The sequence below is a fragment of the Thermobia domestica genome, chromosome 8 (assembly GCF_964235325.1).
Source record: "Thermobia domestica chromosome 8, izTheDome1.hap1.1, whole genome shotgun sequence".
NCBI classification, from domain to species: domain Eukaryota; kingdom Metazoa; phylum Arthropoda; class Insecta; order Zygentoma; family Lepismatidae; genus Thermobia; species Thermobia domestica.
This window is the reverse complement of record NC_137461.1, coordinates 117,962,686-117,987,187: the sequence shown is the minus strand read 5'-3', so window position 1 is coordinate 117,987,187 and position 24,502 is coordinate 117,962,686. Positions and strand designations below refer to the sequence as shown.

Genomic DNA, 24,502 nt, shown 5'->3' with positions numbered 1-24,502 from the left:
CTTTTCGCGGTCGCTGAGATCAATGGTGATACTCCCACAGGTATTGACTTCCAAATACAGTCCCCGTGCGAAGCATGGGTAAATTCAACTAGTCTCAAATGTAATTTCAAACCTGAGATCATCCGAACTTAACATTTTAACATTCTTTCATAAATTCTGTAATTCTGTTTCCGCCATGAAATTACCTTAGACACGATAGTCTAATATTATTATAACAATTTAACAATATCATATCGTAGATTTGCATATATATAGACCTTTAAAAATGGCTTTTAAAAACGCAAACTGCACACTTCACTCAGCAAGGAGATAACGTCTCTTAGTTATAAAAGTAGTCGAATGGTAACCTCTGTGGAAAATACATAAAAAATCAAACTCAAGGCCGAAGGTCAAATTTGTGAGGATGTACAATGTCCTTATTGCCAAAATGTAGAGGGATAATTCTATATACCCCTTTAACAGAGATTCGGGGGCATAAAATCGGGCCAGCAAAGTGGAAAACTACTATAGTTTCGTAGTGGGACTGAAATTTGTTCGATTAATTTTCTAAAAAGCAGCTATGATGATTCTTTCATATTCCATGAGTAATAAAGAAAGTACGTTACTGTTAGGCATAAGTTCTTAATTCATAACTAATATTTCATTAACAATATATTCTAAAGAATTACTACGAAAGCAGAAAATAGAAGTTGGTGTAGTGGCATAGTTGATGAACATTTTTAGAACAAAATTATTGGAGACAATAATTTTTCTTCTTGTTCTTATAAATTTAACAGTAAGACTTGCAATTGCAACACTGATTAGTTTTCTCTTACATCAAAAATATATCTTCAGATTGAGAAACTATTAGCAAAGAAGTACCGCTCTGGCAATGGTACCAGTGACTACGCCTGGGTAAATTTCTAACAGCGCTTTTTATACTAATATGAAAACAATGAATCACAATGGGACTATTTCTAAACAATCTGGCTACGAAATATCCAGAAAAATAACCTCAATCATTGGGACATAAGTAAATATAAATCGTCACAAATTTGAGAGCTTTTTTCCTCCTTGTGATCCATGGGCGGATATGTTTGAAATTATTTCCATTTTATTCAGCGTCTTCAAACTAGTTTTAAAAAGGTAATTAGAAATTTATACAAGCGTTAGCTTTTTACCATTAGCATGAACAGTAATTATTATTAAAATGATAGCTATATTAGTTTTTTTTTTAAAGTATACTACTAGGGCTCAAGTATTGGACCCCACTATCCACAACTAGAGTAACTATTGTAATAGTATACATTCCATAATATACAGATAGTTCATTATACTAAGACGTTTATGCTTTCTCTCTCACCTGTAGTAAATATCATTCTCATTTGTAATCGTTTCGTTTACAGCACAGAAAATGATGCCTCTTGCTCCTTCCTGAGGTGTTTGGGAGATGTATCGCCAGTTTAAATCGTAAAAATGTTTAACAAGAAGTCTTGGGAAAAGTAATGTTGCAAATTTAAACGACATAGGAGTATAAACTGCTCCTGGATTTACAGCGTAAGCAAATACTCCTCTTTCTGTAAAATGATAAATGTGAAATACTTTCAAAACTTATAACTATGAACATTACACATAACACTAACAGAAAATCCAACACCTAATATTATAATAATGCAAAGCAAAACAATTTCAGTTTTATCTTGCAATATATAACAGACTGATCATATAAAGAATACAAATTAAGATAATGATAGCAAATAATTTGCAGAGTGCCTCTCCATCGCGAAACACGTGGAATTGAAGATCTTTTCTATTGAACATTATATCCAGAGGAAAATCAAATTACGCACATTCGTAGTTGAAACACAAAGTTAACATTTAATGAGTAAAAACTAACTAGAATTTTATTCGATTTAAAATTGGTATACGAAAATTTAACAGCTAAAGTAAAATTTAATAAAGACTAAATGATGAAAATTAAGATTATGAAGTAATAAATGTAATAATTTAAACAAAATGATTTCGGGTAGTATTAACTGATTATACAGGGTGTCCGGAATGGGACTGGCGGTTTTTAAAAGTGTATAGTTTTAATATAGTCAAAGCTACAGAAGGAAGAGAAAAACATTCATATTGAAGGAAAACTCAAAAAGTTTTGTTCAGGAAATTTTCATACTTGAACAACTACCGGTGACGGCGCTAGTATCACCGATAAACAGAAATAGCGTCGACAATCGAAAAGGAGCAATGCGTATGGTGGTTTGCAGAGATAAAAAGTATTGTTCAAGTTCAACGAAACTTTGGACGTGTTTACCACAAGGATCCTCCATCACGCAACAGTATCCAGGCGTGAAAGGGTCAATTTTTATCAACGGGAGCGTAGTGAAACAACACAGCGGTGGTAAATCGCATGTGTCAGAAGAAAATGTGGAAGCGATAAGATAGTGTTGCTCACGTAGCCCGAGGAAGTCAATTCGCGCAGCGAGCACGCAATTGGAAATTTCAAAGTCAGCAGTGTAGTACAGAAACGATTACGTTTGCGCGCGTATAAGGTGCAATTGTTGCAAGAAATTAAGTCTAACGATAAGCCATAAAGAGCAGCATTTGCTACTGAAATTCTGGACAGGATTGATTATGACCATAATTTCCTATTGAACGTCGTTTTCTCTGATGAGGCAACTTTTCACTTGTCTGGCTGTGTTAACAGCACAATGTTAGGATATGGGGATCTGAGAATCCGCATGCGTACATAGAACATTCTAGAGACAGTCGCAAATTGAATGTTTGGTGTGCTTCAACACATAATGCAGTTATAGTCCCCTTCTTTTTCATAGAGCAAACCATAACAGGAAATGTGTTCTTAGACATGCTTCAACACTTTGCTTTCCCCAGTTACAACATTTGCAACCTCAAGTGATATTCTAATTGGACGGGCCCGCCACATTGGAGCCTACAAGTGAGGGAGTACCTTGATACTGAATTTCCTGGCCATTGGATAGGCCGTGATGGGCCAATTAGGTGGTCACCACGCTCTCCTGTTACCCCCTGGAGTTCTTCCTGTGGGGGGTATGTGAAAGACCATGTGTATTCAAGTGAAAAGGTGCGTAACCTTGATAAACTGAAGAACCATATTTGAAATGCGATTGCTTCAGTAACATCTCAAATATTACAGAATACGTGGAGAGAGATTGGGTTCAGGCTAGATATTCTAAGATTTACAAATGGAGTTCTCGTGGAGTTACACTGATTTAGAATGACTTGTAAGACCAAATAAACTTTTTGAGTTCTTTAAAATGCATGTTTTTTTCCTTCTGTGTCTCCGACCATATTAAAACTATACACTTTTAAAAACTGTCAGTCCCGTTCTGGACATCTTGTACACCCTAGACACCCTGTAGTTTTAAACCGTTTAGAGAAACTGTTCAAATGCAAATTACTCCACAATTTAAATGCTAAAATTAAGCTATAAAACACAAGAATAATTTTCTATTTAAAAATATGTAAATTTCAATCATTTATGAATCAATTTCTATAAGTTTAAACCTTATCCGGCAAGAACAATATGTACAGGCTGGATCACTTATTCTGAAGTGCCTTTGAAACTTTTAAAGTAGTAGATATACAACAGTGAAATTTTGTACGATGCAAATATTAAACAAAACGTACAAAATAACATTTATTATTCAGTATTGCAAGCTAAATAAACTTCAGTATGACAAACATCTAAATTTTGGAATCTTCTACAGCAGTAAGGACACAAACGAGACAATGATATTACGTATTGATATAAACATTAAACAACGAGCAAAGAAGTGAAAACCTGACTTCTTTTCGAAGAAGTACTTACGTAAATATCACACCTAATTACTTAGATGTAAAAAACACAATGCCGTTTACAACAATTGATATCTTAAACAGTCCCGTGAATATGATTAACATTGGTGAAGTTTCAACACTACTAAAAAAATTATGTATATAAGCCAAATTACTAAAACTTGTAACTATAACTACCAGAAGATGTTACCCTAAGGTCAGAGAAACAAAGTAAAACAATAATTATTATCAAAACTTCCCACAAATACATCATTTTAAGTACTACGCATATATAATCTCTACCAATATTTATTGATCGTTAGCACTTATAATCTGGACTACAAATTGTTTTCAGCAAATAACTTGCAATAAGATCCACTCAAATATTGTAAGCATTAAACGCTCTTTCTGAAGGCACTCGATATGCTTATAATAAGGACTGAAAATTAGGCAACTAACTTATTGCTTACAGGTTATGGAAGCCAAGGCTTCAATGCCGCAATTACAAAAGCTCTCCATTGACTTTTGTCTTGAGTCAACTGTATCCAGTTTCTCTTTTCTATTTCTAGGGAATGAGGTAACTGTTTGGATCAGCCCACTTTCTGCTGTCAACCTCCTCGCTCTCGTCCATCTTACAGCGAGATCTGCAGCTCACAGAAGTATTCTTTACTCGTCTATGTACCGACACCTTTTACTCTATAACAGAAACAATATAGTTTTGCAAGTTGTGAAACTAATTTACTTTAATTTATAGTAATTATATTTCATTTATTTTCCTGTTCATGAAGTTCAAACCTATCAACAGGGCATATATATAAAAGGAGTGGCAACGGCAAGCAGTTTGGAGGGATACGGACAAAATCTCGCGGCCGAAACATCGCCGCCCAAAATCTCGCCGGCCAAAACCTCGCGTGGCCAAAACCTCGCCGCCCAAAACCTCGTGGGACAAAATCTCGTCGGGCCAAAACCTCGCGTTGCCAAAACCTCGCCGCCCAAAATCTCGCCGAGCCAAAACCTCACCACCAAAAACATCGCGTGGCCAAAACCTCGCCGCCAAAACCTCGTGGGTCCTGATATCAAGCCAACGCTCAAGAATTATCCAAACTTCAACACTCCCTTAGGAGGAGCATTTTGCAACATACCTTCTTATGGTACAAGGAGAAGATTTGCACCAAAACGTAAAGATTCTATGCTTAGTAGTTTTTTAGATCTGGAGAACGGCAACATTCATTCAAGGAATTCCATTCCATTCCTCCTTAGGGCATGCATTTCGCAAAATATTGTCTTATCTGAAGCTTGTGCCCTTGTGGAGCAAGAAGATTTATACAAAATGTCAAGTTTCAAAACCTAATAAGTTTTGTAAATCTGGCGATAGAACATTCTACATTCAAGAAGTCGTGGTGAAGAGGTTTTATCCTGACAACATTTCTTCCCAGGCGACACTACGTCCCGCTTAATTTAGACCAGGCGAGATTCTGTGTCGCAAGATAATTACAAAGAGGTTTTGGTCAGGCGAGTTTTTGGGTATGGCGATATTTTGGGGCGCGAGGTTTTGGCAAGGCGAGGTTTTGGCCCGGCGAGATTTTGGCCCGCGAGATTTTAGCCCCGCGAGATTTTGGTCCGCGACGTTTTGGGCGGCGAGGTTTTGGCCAGGCGGGGTTTTGGCCTGGCGAGATTTTGTCCCGCGAGGTTCTGAGAGGCGAGGTTTTGGCCAGGCGAGGTTTTGGTCCGCGAGGTTCTGGCCCGAGGCTTTGTACCCAAACTCAGTTTGGAATCAGTTCAGCGAAGATAAGCTCCACTCATTAAAACATATTTTGTACAATTGGCAGACGTCGTTGCGTTCTACTGGCCGAGATCAAGTGATCTGTACATGCTTACGTAATGGAGACTCTTACCTCACTTACTTGTATTTAGTGCGTGGCGCTAACCGTCCATATTGTGGAAATCATATCGTCCTATTGAGTATTCGGGACATTCTTCTGGAATACCCAGAATACTCAGACCTCAGAGAGTGTTTAACGATTTGTAAAAGTATTTATCAGGTTTTAAAGGAAAATGCGGTCTCTAGAGATCGTATTCTCACTTTTATTCATGAGGCTGATATAGTTAACGCAATGTGAGGTTTTGTTTTTCAATATTCTTCATATGTGTTACTATTATTACTATTTGACATATACTTTCGATACTTACAAATTCGATATTTTATTTATTCGTCTAGCCTTTTCAAAATTCCGTTTGAATTTTGTTTTATTTTGCTGTATTTTAATGTCTTATTTTTGACATATTTTTACTTGAACTTTACTGTTTCAAAGTTTTATTTTGAATTTTCAGTGCACAGACTGTGTATATCAGTGACCTTATCTTGACGGGAACAAATAGCCTCATTGCTAACGTTCCCATTAAACACCCAGTAATCTATAATTTAATCATGTATATGTTCCTCCTCATAATGTAATAGCACCCCATACATGGACTACATTTGGATCAAATCAAATAATTCTTCATTTACTCAGGATGTTTGATACAAAGAGCAACGAAGATGCGTATCTCACAAGGAAACCTTCCGAAAATGATAGTTGCAGCGAAAGATGTGACCTATGCCAATTGAAAGAGCTGTAACAGAGATGTTCATTCCCAAAAAATTAGCTGCCCATAGCAATAGGCTCAAGAAATATAAGGAGTGGAAGTTCGGAAAACAGCAAGGTTGGACAAGGGGGAAAAGTGCAAATTCCGCAAAAAGGGGGGCACGGCCAAACACAATGCTGACAAGTGATGTACAGAAAGAGATTTGCCACAGTAGGGAACAAATGAAGGCCACCAGTGGGGTTAACAGTGTTGCCAACTGCAATGAAAAGTACATGTTTTGTAAAGAGCACTATATGAAGTGAGTGCAATATTTAGTGTCAACCTGTCATGTAGAACATAAGATATGGCGTGTATAATCAGTGGTACAATCTAACAAAAGAGAATAGAAAAAACAGAAATACGGAAAAAACGGAGTTGGCCATAATGCGCCACATTTGATCACGAGCTGTGCATATTAGAATGAACAAAACAAGATGCACCGACTATGCAGGAAACCGACGTACCTAGAATCGAAAAGAAAAACTAGTTCCAAAGTTGGCAACACTGGCCATGAACATCCAGACAAGTCTAATATAGTTAGGCCACTCGCTTCACAAAAAGAAAATTCCGGCAACAGGCATCACTTGGAATGCATCAATGCTAGAGTGATTGAGGTAATGTCAAGTCGGGGAACATGAAATGGTTGGGTTGAGCCAACAACCGATAATAGAGGTAGTGAACATTATGTCATGGTTGGGTCGTATGTGGGAATATACAGGGTGTCCCACCAAACTTTGTGACCTGAAAGATTTGCGAAACGAACGAAAATGTGATGGATCCAGTTGTGCAGGAATGTACCAATGTCAGGGGGTGATAAAAGTCTGTGAGAAGCAAGTGCCCCCAGGATCCCCATCATAGGGCCCCAGGAGCCAACTTCAAATTTTCAAATGACAACTGGGATCGAGTGATACCTCTCTCGATAGATCATGGAATGTGCACGAAGCATGTTTTTCAAAATGGACGCCACAAATATATGTTGAGTCTGAACATGGCATCGAACATTGTGATCTCAAATTGCTGCGAAACGAAAAGAGATGTTGCAAATCCAATTGCACAGGAATGTACTCATGTCGAGGGCCAAGAAAACTTTGTAAGTCCCCCAGGGCCCCCATCATAAGGCTCGAGGGGTCAACCGCAACATTTTAAATGGGAACAGGGGGCGGATGATATTTCTCTGGATAGATACAACACCGCCTATAAGAAACATTTGCTATATGAAGCACGGGTTTCAAAATGGCCGCCAAAAATGCACATTGTTCTTGTCACCGAGCAGATATTTTTGGAGGCCATTTTGAAATCCCATATAGTAAATATTTCTGATATGCGTTGTTGCATATTCCAAGATTTATCGAAAGAAATATAACTCGACCGATGGTGCTATTTGAAATTTTGAAGTTGGCCCCTGGGACCCTATGATGAGGGACTTGGGGGCACTTGCGTCTCACAGAAGTTTGTCGCCCGCTGACATGGGTACATTCCTGCATAACTGGATGTGTCACATTTTTTTCGCTTTGAAACTATTTCAGTCGCAGAGTTAGGTGGGATACTCTGGATATATCATATAGGCGGTGATAGTACTGCAGACAGCAACACACAGCAGATCAAGTCTTTGATTATGTTTGCTTTCTACAGATGTGGATATGTGATAGAAAGACCACCAAAGGTTCCGACACCTCTAGAGTACTGTTTCGAGACATTCACAGGCGATCATTGTACCATGTTTGACGGATTGGCAGTATTCCGCTATGCTCACTGCAAATGTATCTTCTGTTTGGACCATTGTCTCATCGAACAATTGCACGTACAATGTGGACGAGCATGTACAAATGATGCGAAGGCTAATGCCTCTTGCCGGAACTTTCTTTTTGTGAAGCGAGTGGCCTAACTATATTAGACTTGTCTGGATTTTCATGGCCAGTGCTGCCAACTTTGGAACTAGTTTTTCTTTTCGACTCTAGGTACGTCGATTTCCTGCGTAGTTGGTGCTTTATTGTTTTGTTCATTCTAATATGCACAGCTCATGATCAAATGTGGCTCATTATGGCCAACTTCATCTTTTCCATATTTTTCGTACTTCTGTTTTTTCTATTCTCTTTTGTTAGATTGTACCACTGATTATACACGCCATATCTTATGTTCTACATGACAGACTGACACTGAATATTGCACTCACTTCATATAGTGCTCTTTACAAAACATGTACTTTTCATTGCAGTTGGCAACACTGTTAATCCCACTGGTGACCTTCATTTGTTCCCTATTGTGGCAAGACTCTTTCTATACATCACTTGTCAGCATTGTATTTCGCCGTGCCTCCTTTTTTTTTTTTTTTTCGGAATTTGCACTTTTCCCCCATTGTCCAACCTTGCTGTTTCCCGAATTTCCACCCCTTATATTTCTTGAACTTATTGCTATGGGCAGCTAATTTTTTGGGAATGAACATCTCTGTTACAGCTCTTTCAATTGACATAGGTCACATCTTTCACTGCAACTATCATTTTCGGAAGGTTCCCTTGTCAGAGGAAGATTTACAGATTATTTTACAAAAATTTGAAGTTTCTGTGAATGATAGGCTACTTAGACAAGGAAAAAGGAAGTGAGAAATTTCTCCAGTCTCTCATACAAATTATTAGGCAAGAGAAGGGTTACCTTGAAATTGTCTTGTCAGTTCTCTTGTAAAAAGGATCATCGCAGACTTGCTTCGGCAATATCTCAAAAATGGAGATAATGTTTTTGATGAATTTAGGTCTTCTAAATCAATGTTGCCAACTGAAAAACAAATAAAACAAATTTAAAACAAATGGGCATTTAACAGAATTGTTGAAGTATTTCTAAATCTGCATTTACAATTAACCATTTTAAATTATATCACTCATTTTTAGGTGATAGGGTAGAATCTCCATTATTTCATTGAGAAAATTCCAATAAGGCTTTTCACTTCGGATTTTTTCGTTTTTTCAATCCTGGAGATATTGTAGAGCACGTTACGTATGCCTTCACGCTTTTCTGCGTCGAGACATATGGTGTGATGACGTCATAACTTTTAAAAATATTTCTTTATTGTGCTTAATTTTGTTATTTTTGGCGGGCTTAATTTTGCACCTACAAGATTGAGATTTTGCACACGCATTCAGAGTACCCCTTAGTATTTTTCAGAATTTTACCAGATCTCTGCGTTAAAGCAGGGGGTCCAGAAGGGCAAGAAGGTAAAAATAGATTTTTTAACAATAAATCCCTTTTCTCGCGATTTTCCCGCCTCAGATACACGATGGAGACATGTAAATGGTACCGTTTGGAATTTCGTTTTATTCTGAAGAATCCGTACACGAGCCATGATTCTAGGATAAATAGGGATATCTCAGGAAACTTTTATATTACAACAGATTCATTTGGGGCATTGTGAGGGTATTCTTAGCTCATTGGTCAATATTTTTCTCTCCTTATTAGATAGAAGCTAGAAATTTTGTACACATATTTAGTACACCCCTTAGACTTTTTCAGCTGATTTTGAGATCTGTGCGTTAAAACAGGGGGTGAAGAGAAGCTCAAAAGTTGAAATATTCAGAAAAATCTCGATTTCTCTCAAACCTTTTCTGGCTCAGAGACATGAAAGGAAAGTGTGAATGGTACCGTTTAAAAGACTGTTCTATTTTGAAGAGAGTGAGGTAGAGTCACGAACATTAATAAATGGAGGTTGGAGCCATAAGAAATAATGGCTTCAGCCTCCATTTATTAATGTTCGAAACTGTACAAACAATGAGCGTAGGATAAATAGGGATGATTCTGTAGCTGCTTGACTGAAACTCTATAATTTATCTAAAAAAAGACATAATTTAAAAGGGTTAAGGTATACTTTTAATCAAGGGTTAAAAATCTTTATTTTGATGATATAAAAGTCTTTGAAAAATTATCTTTAAAATGACAAACAAAATTCTGCAAAATGACTTAAAATCTTTAAAAAATCACCCAAGAATTAATACAAAACTCAATCTTCTTATTGAAAATACGTAGCTTATAGACTGTATTGTACATTATTGGTGGATCACAATAACATTGGAAAAAAAATCACAAATAACAGAGTATTACACCGAAAAAATCTTACCTCTTATTCTGCATTATATTAGATGACAGTGGCCATTCACAAATTTAGGAAGAAAAAGGAACGTCAACTGTCAGGCAACACATATTTAAACATGAACAAAATACTTTCCACATTTAAAGATACGATTGAAGCATATTTGAAATACATTACATACTAGATTTAAGTTTCGTCTCGATGCCTATCATATTAGTCTTCCCTCTTCAACACTGGATTAATGAAACACAACATTTATATCGTGAGCTTTTGTCAAGAATACATTTGGTACCAACATTGCCAATTTCACCAGGAATATTGTTAGAAGCATCTTCGGTTGTTCTAACGGTTGTCAAAAGGCACGCAAATCTCTTGAAGACATGTAATATAATAGTTGTCGACAAACATTCGAAAGGCTGACAAGATGCGCCTTAATGTACGCTAGTTTCCCTTCCATTTCACTACCAGAAAACAGTTCTTGAACACTATGTAAAGCCTTGGTGTCTTCTTTTTTTAAGAAAATCTATAATTTGTTTCACCGCATGAAAGTTAATGCAGTTATACACACAGACCTTGATCCAAGTGCCCCAACATGTAATGATTGCCTGTGATGAAAGCAATATGTCTGGAGCCTGCGATTTGAAAAGTTGCCTGCATGACGGAGCCTTAACAAATATCTTCTTAGCGAGCGACACGAGATTTTCGACTTTGGAGAATTTTTCTCTCACTTCTTCCGCCAATCTGTGAAAAGCGTGAGCTAGATAAATCACATGTATCATCTTCGAGTAAAGTTCTGTAATTAGACTGGTAGCTTTGAGAATGTAAGGCCTTGGATTAGTTACAAAGAGCAATACATCATCAAGCCTTATCTCTTCAGGTCACAGGAATGTCACAATCTATCAAAGAGATGACACTTTGGTGAATAGCTCAATGACTTCAAAACATCAATTGTGCCCAAGGGTATTTCATCTTGCCAATTAAAATGTATCCAGTATTACATTAGAAATATAACGGAATTCCACATCACTGGTCTCATCATTAGATACAAAAATCTCCCGTTCGTGCTGAATGACCTACAAAACTTCAACATTCACTTGCACCAAAGATTAAGCTGTCACCTTTCTTGATTCTTGAGCACGCGGTATTTATTAATTTTCAAAACAAACAGTTTTGATCATTTCAAACAATTCCTTCTTCACCTAAATGTGTTGTGCGAACTGTGGATAAGAATCTCAGAAATGCTGCATTTCGCTATTTTTCAGATTGACTTTGTTGCTCTAGTAGAGCACAATTAGAGCAAGAAAACATTCAAAGGAAACAGAAATTATTGAACTATTTACGTTTCAGCATGCATGCTTGTTTAGGGTTCCGCTTATCCATGAAAACTATTAAATAAAAGGTAAATGTAAGAAATTGAAAAAAAATCAATGAGTCATGGAAAATTAAAAAAATGAAATGTTCTTAAATAAAAATTTTTAAATGACCTAAGAACTTTAAAATATGATGAATAAAGATGACCAAAAATTTACATTTCTTCAACGAGAGGAGTATATTGAGAATTTCTGCACTAGTTAGTAATATCTACGTTGCACCAGATAAAAGATAACATATCAATAAGATCTGGTTATAGATGCAAGGGCTCGAAAGAAAACTGCTTTTTTGAAAAGAAAACAAGGTTTTTTTTGCTTCGCTTTTTTGCTTGGAAAATTTTGGCCTTTTTTCAAAATCCTGCTTTAAACTGATAAAACAGACTTTGTTTCGCTTCTCTATAACACAAAACTCATTTAATTCTTGGTTGATGCAGATAATAGTATAAAACCTCGAAAATATACCATGAATTTCGGGGTTGTTAAAAATCGTTACTTTCCCAATTTTTCTATGTTTTGTTGCCACCTGTCAGGTGCTTCGGACCTGCAAAATCGGTAAAGTCTAGAATTCTGTAATGCACCGACTGTTTCTTAAGGTTGTTTAGAATCGGGAAAGTACCGAATTTATGTTCTGTTTGGTTTCCAAGGATCTAGAGTACATATAACCACAATCATAATTTACCCAGTGTTGAAGGTTTCTGAATTTTTAACAAGAGAAGTTCAACATATCATTACGTAGCTCTCCCTTCAAAAACACCTACGGAACAGAGGGTTTCTCCAGAAAGTAGTAGGACTGAATTAAAAAGAAAAATATTTACAATTTTGACACACCGACTTAATAGTTTTCAAAATATGCCCCTTCTGTATCAACACAGCGTTTCCAGCAACTCTGCCAATCACTGTAGACTCCCCGAAACACAGAAACTGAAATGCTCTTCAGCTCCCTCATTATGGTCTCTTGAATGGCCTGCACCGAGTCATGGTGCATGAACCTTTTCAGTCGGGGAAAGAGGAAGAAATCTGGAGGAGCGACATTTGGGCTGTAGGGTGGCTGAGGAAGCTATGTAATGCCCTGTTTGGTCAGGAAGTCCATAACAGCAAAGGTGGTGTGGCTCAGTGCATTGTTCTGATGAAGCTTCCATGATACAGCGATTGCTGGACAGACGCGGACGACTCGTATTCTGAGTCTTTCAAATACTTCCACGTAGAATGCAGCATTCACAGTCTGACCTCCCGAAACAGTTTGTGCCACTTAAAAACACTTGATCGACCCAGGCATCACTCCCATGAGCAGTCTTGATCATGTCATGGGTCTCACTAGCAATTTTACCCAGTTTGCCGCAAAACTTCGCCACTTAACGCTGCTCTAACAAACGATTCATTGTGGAGGTGACAAGGCATGTTGAAAGGGGTTCACTTTAAACTCAATCCACACTACGTGAAGGCTTGGAGATGACTGGCTAAAAAAAACCCCGACGCCAAACCAGCGCAGTAACAATCCTTTCTTCACCACGTTTTGGCGGGAAAAATCAGTATTACTGTTTTCTGGACAAATCCTATATATTCAGTCAAAAACAAGTGCACAACATACATGAGTGAGTGGTTCTCTTTTGCTCTTCTATGGGGATGTCCGCGATTCAACCCCGCATTCGACCATTCTGACAAAAATGTTTTCTTAATTTCATCTGTGAACGAAGAGATAGTGTGTGTACAGTGAGTCCTGGCCGGCTTCCTTTCTTATCGTTTCTAAATCGTTGCTATTACTAATTACCAGCAGTAACGGATTTGTATAGGGGATTAGGGTGTGAGGTATCTTTCGGACTTAACCCTTGTCCCCGAAATTACGAAATTTCTAAAACAAATGAAACATTAATGCCTTTACTCATAAACTTCAAGCTCCTCTCAAATAAAAATTAAGAATTTCTAGAAAAACTAAACACTAATAAGAAAAAACTTCTCCCAAAATACATTTCTGCCACTGATAATTAGTATAAAGTATAATTAGTATAAATCTGCCACTGATAATTAGTATAAAGTAGTCTTCATGGTTATATCCGAAATATTATTGCTGAATATACAAACGAAAGAAAATATTAGTTATGCCTATACTCATAAACTTCAAGCGCTTCCCAAATAAAAATTAAGGATTTTTGAAAAAAATAAAAAAAAACATTATTCAGAGAAAACTCTTCGAAAATACTTTTCTAAATCTTATTTGTATAAAATGGTATTCAAGATTGTATTCTGAAGATTATTGCTAAATCACCGCACAGCTACAGTATAAGATAAATATGAAGTACGCTCTGAATGATATATTGAAAAACATTGTTTAACTTATGTGCTAGAAGCTTGAGTACTAAGCTGTGAGAAATGAAACATGGATGACTAAAACAAATGATTTAGAGAAGAAAAAATATCGATAACTCAAAATAAAGTTAAATAGCTTCTAAAATTGCTCTCAAATACTACATACTTTATGTTTACTTTAATTCATAAAATATGTGCTCCATTCATCTTGATGACGAATTCTAGAGTGAAATATGGCGTTTAGGGTCATGAAATCTTATTTAACTATAGAGTATATTATAAGAAAGCTTTTTAGATAGAAAAATCACGAAAATGAAAAAAGCCAAAATTTCCAAAATTCCCGTTTTCTTTTCAAAAAAGCCGGCTTTTTATGTGCAAAAAAACATCGATTCAAAAATGTCGACTTTTTTGCATCTCTAGCTCTGGTTATAGCCAATATTAGAAAAAAATATGACCTAGTAACCAGTTCTGGAAACAAAGCGTCACAATAATACAAATCTAGTTTGATATATTGGCCTAAATGTTTTGGCCATAAATTACCAAAGGTTGCAAACTCATATTTCCGGTCACACGCGAGAGTTTTTCAGTCCTGGTTATAACCTTAATATTGCGTCACAAACGCTAGGAACATTTTGTTAATACACAAGCTATGTAATCACTCTACTCCTACTAAAACCTCATATATATATAGGCCTAGTCGTGGTACGGATGTAATGTAGTACAAGTAAGGACTACAGTCGTATTGCAGGATTCAAGAAACGACTATGCATATCGGGCAATAAATTGAAGATTAAGCAGTAGATTCAATCATACTAGGTAGGAGAGAGAAATTCAGAGTACGTACACAACAAGCAAAACAGTTAGTTATTTTATCTTCTTTTCCTTGGAAATTCGATTAGCTTCGAAATACAAAGTTGCATTTTCCTATTGTAGGTAGTCTACAGAGCAATTTTTAATTTTAAGAAATGAACATAAAAGTCTTCGAGAATGGAGACGAGACGAAAATTTTTTATGGTACTTCTCGTTTCGTCTTCATTCTAGTCTCGAAAATGAGACGAGAACTTTCATGCTTCTCATCCCATCTCCAATTTGAAAATGCACTTCTCATCTCGTGGGGAACATTACCTGTGAATTCAGTAACTACAGAGGCTAGCCCTGTTTAAAGGCTTTATTTTGAAGCAAAGGAACCATCCTTAGCCTGACCTTGTGAAAGACTTTTAAACTACACGGACCATCTGCTTTAAATTTCTGACCACAATTGCAGCTTTCTGACTATGGTGGCCAGATTTATGATCACTATGCAGCATGTCCTTAGGAAGGGTACTCATGGAACATCTGTGCTTTTACGTGAGGCTCAACACATACGAGCTTGTGTAGTTTTTATCTTGGTTATGTTCTTTAATCATAGTTTATGACTCCGCCAACGCTCGACTTTCGAATGTCGTCGCACACCTAACAGTGTACAATTACCTAGGAGTTCCAACAAGAATCCGGGACGTTACTAGAACAATATCGAGACTTTAATGTGATGAATATGCAAGGTTACAAAGGTAATAAATAATTTTGTCATGATAAAGGACAACTCAGCATTTAGTCTGTGTCGCCTGTGCTCAGTATTTGCTATCGAACTGACAGCAGTTAACTCTTAAGATTTGCTACGTTGTGTACTTATTTGTACTGACTCGCAATTCTTTTCTATACATTGACTCGCAAAATGCCTGAAGAACGTCTTTAGTAAACACGCTCCCGTGCAAATCATTTTGGTGAGACACCGTAAGCTACAACAGGACTAGTCGTTGTCATTGCTGAGTACCGGGAAGTAAGTGTCTGTGTTCGAGAAAAAGAGCATTCTGACGCAGGAGCTAAAAACACCGCATTGGCAGATGTTGCACTGCAGCAATCCCGTGCACGGATGTCGTAGCCATTTCCAAAAATGGATGCGCTCTCAGCTGCACGCAAATTAGGATCAAGTAAAATAACATAAAATTCACTTATTGAAACCTTTTTTGGGAAGTTGGCGGACAATGTTGCGTACTAGTTGTCAAGATGACGTGATCTTGGCAAGCTTGTGTATCGGACACTCACGTGTGGCACATTTCCCTTTAATGTTTGGCGATAACCGTCCGTATTTCAAAGACGGCAAGCTTATTCTGCATAATTGGCACATTCTAGTGTAATGCTCAGGATAACCAGATCTCAGGGAGTGTTTAGGACTAACCAGGGGTAAAAGTGTGGAGGAACGCGGGTGGACGCCGTTTCCCCACCTCCAAAAAGTATGTATGGCATTCCCCCAGTTCCTAAGAAATTACAATAGGCAAAGATAGACAGGGGACGGCGTGACGTCATGCCGCTACCTTTTCAGATCCCCTTTTACCCCTGGGACGAACTAAAGAATTTAATCAAATTTTGGGGGATAAAGCGGTCTCTAATTATCGTTCTTACTTTTATTCGTTGATTAGAATGGTCAACGTCCTTTCGGATTGTTATGTTTTATATTTTTCTCTTATTATTTCCAATATTGCTCTTTTTAAAGTTGTTTTCTTCTATACTTTATTTTTTTACACATTTCTTCAGCCTTTCCGCGTTCCCTGTTTAAATTCGAACTGCTTTTGAAGTTTATTCTCTTAATTTGTATAAAGGTAACCAAGAAAGTTCTGTTGCTTTTTGTGAAGGTCTGTGTTCGATTGGCCCTCACACCGTGGGTTGAATGCGAATGGAGATAAGGAGAAGGTCAGTTGTTGGTGTGGGTCAACATACTAGCTGGTTGTGCCACTTCAGTTACCCCGTCAACTTGTGTAAGAACAGAGTGAATATGGGACCTCCACATAGCGTACTAAGGCCGTGTATGTTGTACGAGTACAAACGGGTCAAACGCCGCTGCAGCGGAACGGAAGATATGCCAGCTCTTTGATGAGGAAGTCGTGACTACGCGGACAGTGCAGCGGTGGTTTAGCAAGTTTAAGGATGGTGAAGAAACACTCGAAGACGCATAAAGTGCCGGAAGACCAATACACGTACAAAATGAAGATCTTCAGGCAGCAATTGAGGCGAACAGTGGCCGAACATGTGAGGTACTGGGACTACAGTTCAGTGTGAGTGGAAAAACCATTCGGCAGCACCACCATCAACTTGGGAAGCACTACAAGTTGGGTCGACGGGTTCCATATGATTTTACTCAGGGCCAGATTGCAATGCGAGCAGAAACCGAATGCCTGTGTGTTCAGAAGAAACAGAATGCCTGTGTTTCTTTGCTGTTCGTCTGATGAAGGAGCCATTTTTGGATAGGGTATTGACATGTGCAAAGAAGTGGGTCCGGTAAGAAACTCCAAGGTGCAGTCATCATCGGTTAGCATCCCATGAACCGGTTTCAAAACAGCCGAAACGAACACTGCACCAGAAGAAGGTTCTCCTGTGTTTTTGGTGGACTGTTCGCGGCATCGTGCATCGGGAGCTGCTTCCAGCTGGCCAGAGCGTCAATGCAACTATGTACCTTCAGCAGTTGTGCAGTGTTCAAGAAAAACTCAAAACTCTGGAACCAGCACTTCTGAATCGCAAAGGAGTCCTCCTGTTACAGAACAAGGCTATGCCCCACGTGGTTAGGATGACCCGGGACACCATTCTACGTCCTGGATGAGAAACACTATCGCATCTGCTATACTCGCCGGATATTGCACCGTCAGATTATCATCTGTCCCATTGTTCCATTCCTTGGGTAATCACTTTAGATGACGCCAGTTCAAATTCCTAGTGAAGCTGCAAAATGCACTTCATATTTCTTATCTTCACGGCCCACAAAGTTCTACCGCGATGGAATCCATGGCCTTCCAGAACGTTGGCAGAAGGTCTTCGATGCTGGCTAAGATTATTTTAGATCTTCCAGGTACGTCTTGTGACTTATCAATGTTGGAAGTAGATGGGTGAGAAATCGCCAGAACTTTCTTGGTTACCTTTATGGATTTTGTATTTGATTTACAGTTTTTGGAACTTATATTGTGAGTTTGTAATATGCAGCTTCTGTTAGCCACTGAGTTTATCGTGACGGGAACAAATAACCTTGCTTTTGACGTCGCCATTAAACTCTAACCAATAAATCAAAAGCAGATTATATGTCGCAAAAATTCATTGTTCTATATTATCTCTTAGATATAGAACCTTAAGTTTTAGGTGTGTTATCTGGCCCCACGTTCTTATAATTTAAGCAACTTGCGCTATCGCTAAGTCATTTCTCCATACTTTTCTTGTGTGATTCAAATAAATAAGTTGATATTGACTTTATTGTCAAAATAATAAATTTTCATATGGCCATACAAATATATTGGTTGAAATTGTAAATTGTCACTAGTACGATGGGAAAAATCTTGGAATCTGTTTCCCAGAAGTAGTATCCTTTTGATACGAGTGTAAATTATTATTAAAACAATATTTTACAATTGTATATATCTAAAAATCATGATAAATTAGAGGTTAGTACTGAGAAATGACTTTTACTATTATTCCTGAATTTCTACTTCATCCTCATTACATTTCTACTATTCTTGAATTTCTACTTTTAATATGATATTTTACATTAGAAAATATATTATAAGACTTCTTACTTTGAGAAATAAGCTTCAATATATTTTGATATGAATATGCAACTACCGGCCAGCTATAATATTTTACGAATTATAACCTAGGTATCAAATATGAAAAATGTGATGAAATACAACACATTTAAAAAATATAAATCCACAATTTCGTAATTGGAATAAGGAAATTACATTCACTTACGCCAGTGGACAAATGACGAAGTATTAATGATTCTTGACGGCGCTGATTGTATAAGAACAGGTAACAGGAGATACGTAAGTAGAAAATGTCCTAAGTAATTCACACCAAATGTTATCTCAACACCATCCTTTGTTTCAATTGACTTTTCACTTACTATACCTGAAAAACAGTCAAATCTATCAATATTTTAATTCAGTTAATTCAAAATGACGCTTTTTAAAAGAATTTTAAAGATATCCACAAATTTTGAACTAATAAGTTTCAAAATGATACATATATGAAATTTAAATTCTTGAAATAAACATGTTAAATAAAGAAAAATATTATTTATGGATTCAAAATCACTGTTAGTATGAAATGAAGGAGTTATGGTAATATTAGTATGATAAATATACTGTCGTTAAAATAATCTTAAAAAGTCAAAAATCAAGTGGAAAAAGGTATTATGCAGATATCAACCAACTCAGACAACTGACTCCGCACTGTCACTTGCTTTGCCACTATATGCTACGCAACGGACCATTTGGTAAAAATGCCGCATTTGTACACATACTGCAAAATTAGAAATGTAGTATTCATTGACACAGTATGAAGCTAAAGAAATTTCTACTCTAGTATTAATATTGTTCACAAGTGTATGCATACATCTATAAGATTGCAAGTTTTCACACCACAATAGCAAATAACATTTGATATTTCAAAGGGAAATGAATATCATTCAAGTATCTTAAAAGAAACCTATACTAAATTATTCTATACGTTGTATACGGAATGTCCAGACAAATTAGATATTTGGCAACCCTAATATGATATAATGGCTGGTAGCGAATAAAGAATTAAATCAATTTGATTTTTGTTAATAGCAAGTGAGAATTTACACGGTCTAATCTAATATTAAATACATACCAGCATTATTGATAAGAATATGAATTTCTCTTTCTGTCTGCAATAAGTCTTCAGCACATTTGCGAACGGAATCCAAAGAAGCCAGGTTTAAATATGGAACTATCACCTCTCCCTTTGTCTTCCATCTAATTTCTTCGGCCACTTTAACAGCATTCTCCATATCAACACTCGGCATAATAATTCTCGCTCCTAACAAAGGAAAGATGAAAAGTGAATGAATTGAAAGGCATAACCCATGTTTATGTGTAACCAATGTACCTACATGAAAGAATGTCTTTAAATATTTTTTATACAGTATACGCATTAGCTGCTGCTGTCCCTCAGACTTTTTCGTAAAATAATAGGTATAAGTTTTCATGAACATAGGTATAAATTTGTAAGAGCACAAGAAGATTTATCTGCAAGAGCTATAACATAATGTTTGTTACTAGATATTTAGTTGCATATAAAGAGTTTATTCTTTAGTGTAATTCAGTGAAATTTCTCAGCATCACTGTAGTTGAGGATATGCGGCTGTGCATTCCTACACCTTTTGTTTGATTTTATTCATTAAAGTATACCTTCCAAGAAAAAGTATTCATATAATTGGAGCTATTTTCAGTCCTATAAATAAGTATCTAATTAAATATACTTAGATTATACTAAAGCTATGAACATCTATGAATACAAAATAATACATGAAAAAATTACCAAAATTAGATAAAAGCCCTGATTTAAAAAGGCATAATAATTACATATATTTGTTATAATTCGATAATTACATACACAAACACACACCCACACACCCACATATATATAAGGTGTGTCATTTTAATATAAATTGTACAATTAAGGGAAAATATCATAATTTTAACATGAACATTGAAAGAGAACATTTCCTAACACAATGAATAAACATCATTGATATATGTATCTGATTTTACTTTATAAATGCGCACGTGTGCGTGAGCAATCATTCAATCTAAGTCAATTTTGATAAAACGTTAAATAGCTACCAAAACATGCATTAAAACAAACTGAAGGAGTGAGAGCAAGTAAAATCTGAAGTTAATTTTTTATATATAAATAAAATACCTTAATCTGTACATATATACTATAGAAAATGCCACATCTCCATTCGACCAATAATTTTTATCAATGCTGGAATTTGTATCCCTTTATCTTTAATGAGGTGTTTATATGCCAAGTTTTACAAGTCTTTCTAACTCGACTGGCTAGTGAGATACTATATTTTTGGTATAAATTTTGAATTTTCTCTCTCTTGTCTTAGGATACTCCATTTAATCAAAGTGACATGGTAGAAACCGCCTCTTGGTAGGTACTAATTATGTTGCAAAATTCGTTTCCGACTGTTAAACAGTTTCTCCGTGATACAATTAAAACTATTAGCAACATCGCTTTCAATATGAAGAAAAAGTATAGGAAATACCACACTTGTCCCCTTAAACAAAAGAATTTTCAAAAATGTTAGGTAATTAAGAGTTAATATACAAAGTTGTATCTTCCTAACTTGAAGAAGTCATGAGACACTCATTTTTGAAGTAAATTACAACGGCCTGTTTTCCCCTTAGAATAGAGACATTTTAGTAAAACTAACAGGATGAAAGCCCAGTTCGAGGTAGTTCATATAGGGTGGATCGAAATAACAGCGACAACGTTTGGTAGTGGTTCCTGACATCAAGATAAAACAAAAAGTATAGTCCAACCTAAGTGCAAAAATGCATCCTTTCGGTACTAAGACTAGTTTAAAATTTGCCGAAAAGCGCAAAAAAAAAAGTCATAACTGAAGAACAAAATGTCGAATTGAAGTCGAGTAAAAAGGAATGTCCATTATTCTTAATCGTAGATTCCATTAATCCACAATTGAAGGTGGTGTATGGGATACTCACAAAGGAACTGAAGAACAGCTAAGACATTTTATCAAACGTTGAATGAGGAAAATAATTAACAATCAAATACAATATTCCAACGAACAAGAAATCATAGTGAATCGTTCGAGTTAGAAGAAGATTGTTAAAATTCGAATGAAGCAGAAATACATACGTTTGATTGATTTCGTTTGTATCATTACAGAATAAATTCTCGGAGTAAGAACTGTCCTTCCGATGGACACATCGTTTAAGTGTATGACTTATTATGTACGGAGAATATTAAAATAATGTGTGACGCGCTGGAGTTCGCAGCTTTAGTAAGTATAATTATTAAGAATGTCTTGTACTTTACGAACAATCTGTAACTTTAATTCCTTTCTTCTCATTGCTTTTTTTAAATGGGAATCTGTCCTTGTTGTGCTTTCATTTCTGAACTATGAACTTCTTATTATACGACATTTTTACCTGACTGCCTTTTCACCCCTTACTCTTGATGTTCCTCTACATAATTGAAGTTTCATAGCGATGTATTCTTTGTGATGCATTTCTACCTATTATGCCCTAATACGTTTGCTATACCCTTAACTATGGAAAAGTTAAGAATCAGAGACAATGCCAGAGGGTAGAACCAGAGAGGGCGAGTGTCCGAGCGCTATGACGACAACCGTTCCAACCATATATGTTGTGTTCAACTGCCCATCCTTATGCCCACTCCAATGAATTAAAGCTGGCATCTTCACTGTTGAAAATCCCTTAGTTAGTTCATGTACAAGTTTGTTCTAAATTTAAAATACTTTTCACTAAATGTTTTACAGGTTTAGAAATTCCGTAGTTATTGGGATTCAGAGAAGCAGTTCAAAGAAGCAAGTTAATTTTGTTGATTACGTAGTTTTTGTAGAATTGATTTTTAAACGCATGTTGTACTTTCTGTCAGAAAAGTAGATAAATGTACATCTCTTTTTTGAGTCTCGTATTCCTGCGCTCTAACCGTGGAAGATATGAGAATTGAATCAACCAAAAGTGTGGTGAACGGTAAGGAGAAAAGCCTAATCTGAATAAGACATTGAAGAGGGGCACAAGTTGTGAATACGAATAATGCATGGTGTAAATAAAGTACAACACCGAAAGAGAAATCCTCATGATTCCTGATAAACGGAGAAAAACGGTAAAAATTGTCGAAGTGGAAACATAAAATACAAATGCGCACAAACATCCCAACAATTAACACTGACCAGGCAATGATCTTGGATTAGTGCTTAAGGCACTAGATTGCAAATCCGAAGGACGTCAGTTCGAATCCACTCCGAGGAATAATTTTTATTTTTGTTAATAATCCATACAGCACATGAGAGACGGTAAGAGAGAGCGTATTACCCGTTTAATATGTTAAGTGAAAACGAGGTAAATAAATTCCAGTGATATTTATTAGAGAAGTGAAACCATGGAAACGAGGAAGTAGGTATATCTACTTAGGGGTATATATCTGAAGGCGGTTATCGGAAAAACGAAATTTTCCCGAATTTCACTTATGTCAGCCTCTACAATAGGTAAATTTCTACTGAAATGTGCATATTGCAGACATCATAATTTCAGAAATGTCCCCAAATTTCTATGTAATTTTGCTGATCATTACCCTTTCAGACGAAAACCACACTCAGTTCGAAGTTTCCCTCGGTGTATCTATCTATCTATCTAGCTATACCTATCTATCTATCTATCTATCTATCTATCTATCTATCTATATATATATATATATATATATATATATATATATATATATATATATATATATATAACGCTTTTTGTGAACGCAATAACTGCTGTAACTTTCAGTGAATTGAGACCAAACTTGTCACTAACATTAACTGGTGGAACATCGTTGATAAGTTCGTTAGCAAGAATGATCAGATGAAAATATCCAAAATGGCGGCCTTTCAAACTCTTGAAACCAAGTTTGGCCCATAAATGGGTATTCACAATGTTTGAGTGACTTTTCCTCTTTTATTGAAATATTTGCGTGGAGGGACTTATCATCTTTTATTCAAATATTGGACCAATTAGTTACCTAAAGAAGGTTCGACCCTTCGCTACGGTCGGGCTTCGGTTTTGGAAGAGGAATACCTTCCCATTCGAACACGACGATTGTTAGTTATGAAAAGTTACACATTGAAAGTGAAGTAATATTTGAAACGTTTTATTTGAAAGAATAGTATAAATGTTCTTTCCCCTAACACAGAGAACTATAAATCAAGTATTTCGAGTTCGAGAGCGTAAATGGCCAGGGATGTTATTTGATTTGTTTTTTTTTTAGAACACATTGTATTGGAAAAAGTAATGGGCAATATTACTGATAAGTAAGATAATAATATATATTATTACTAAAAGGTGTTGTTTGTTTCAACGCCATATCTTCTTTAATTCTTCATCACACGTAATGATTAAAACGCTATTTCTCGCTTTTGAAACGGTGGTAGAGGGATGGAAGCAACGTTGGACACTATACCCATAGGCCCATCGAAAAAAATATGTGTGGGCACCAGAACCCCAGAACTCAAGAAAAAGTAAACAAGTGAAAATAAGAGATTTCACTACAAATAATAACGAAGAGGCATTGTTATGGGGTCATGGGGTCATGGCAAAGTCCTCCACAGGCAAAATGTCGATAATTTTTATCGAAAGAACGGGAGGTGAAAGAGGGATGGCAAGAACGATGGACACTGTGGACTCATAAGGCGCATCGAAAAAGAATGGGAAATCGCCAGTCCCCTTATTGTGCGAAATATACGCAC

The 24,502-nt window shown here is 36.4% G+C and overlaps 1 protein-coding gene across 1 annotated transcript in view; it reads right to left on the bottom strand.

The window, feature by feature from the left end:
- Positions 1–24,502, bottom strand: part of LOC145692267 (retinol dehydrogenase 12-like) — a 31,997-nt gene that overhangs the window by 4,080 nt on the left and 3,415 nt on the right. Inside the window, exons 2-5 of the mRNA XM_081767564.1 lie at positions 19,843–20,031; positions 18,937–19,095; positions 9,067–9,186; positions 1,343–1,556 (exon numbers count right to left, since the gene is read on the bottom strand). Of these exons, the coding sequence (XP_081623690.1) occupies positions 1,343–1,556; positions 9,067–9,186; positions 18,937–19,095; positions 19,843–20,031 (682 nt within the window). The remainder of the gene's footprint in view (positions 1–1,342; positions 1,557–9,066; positions 9,187–18,936; positions 19,096–19,842; positions 20,032–24,502) is intronic.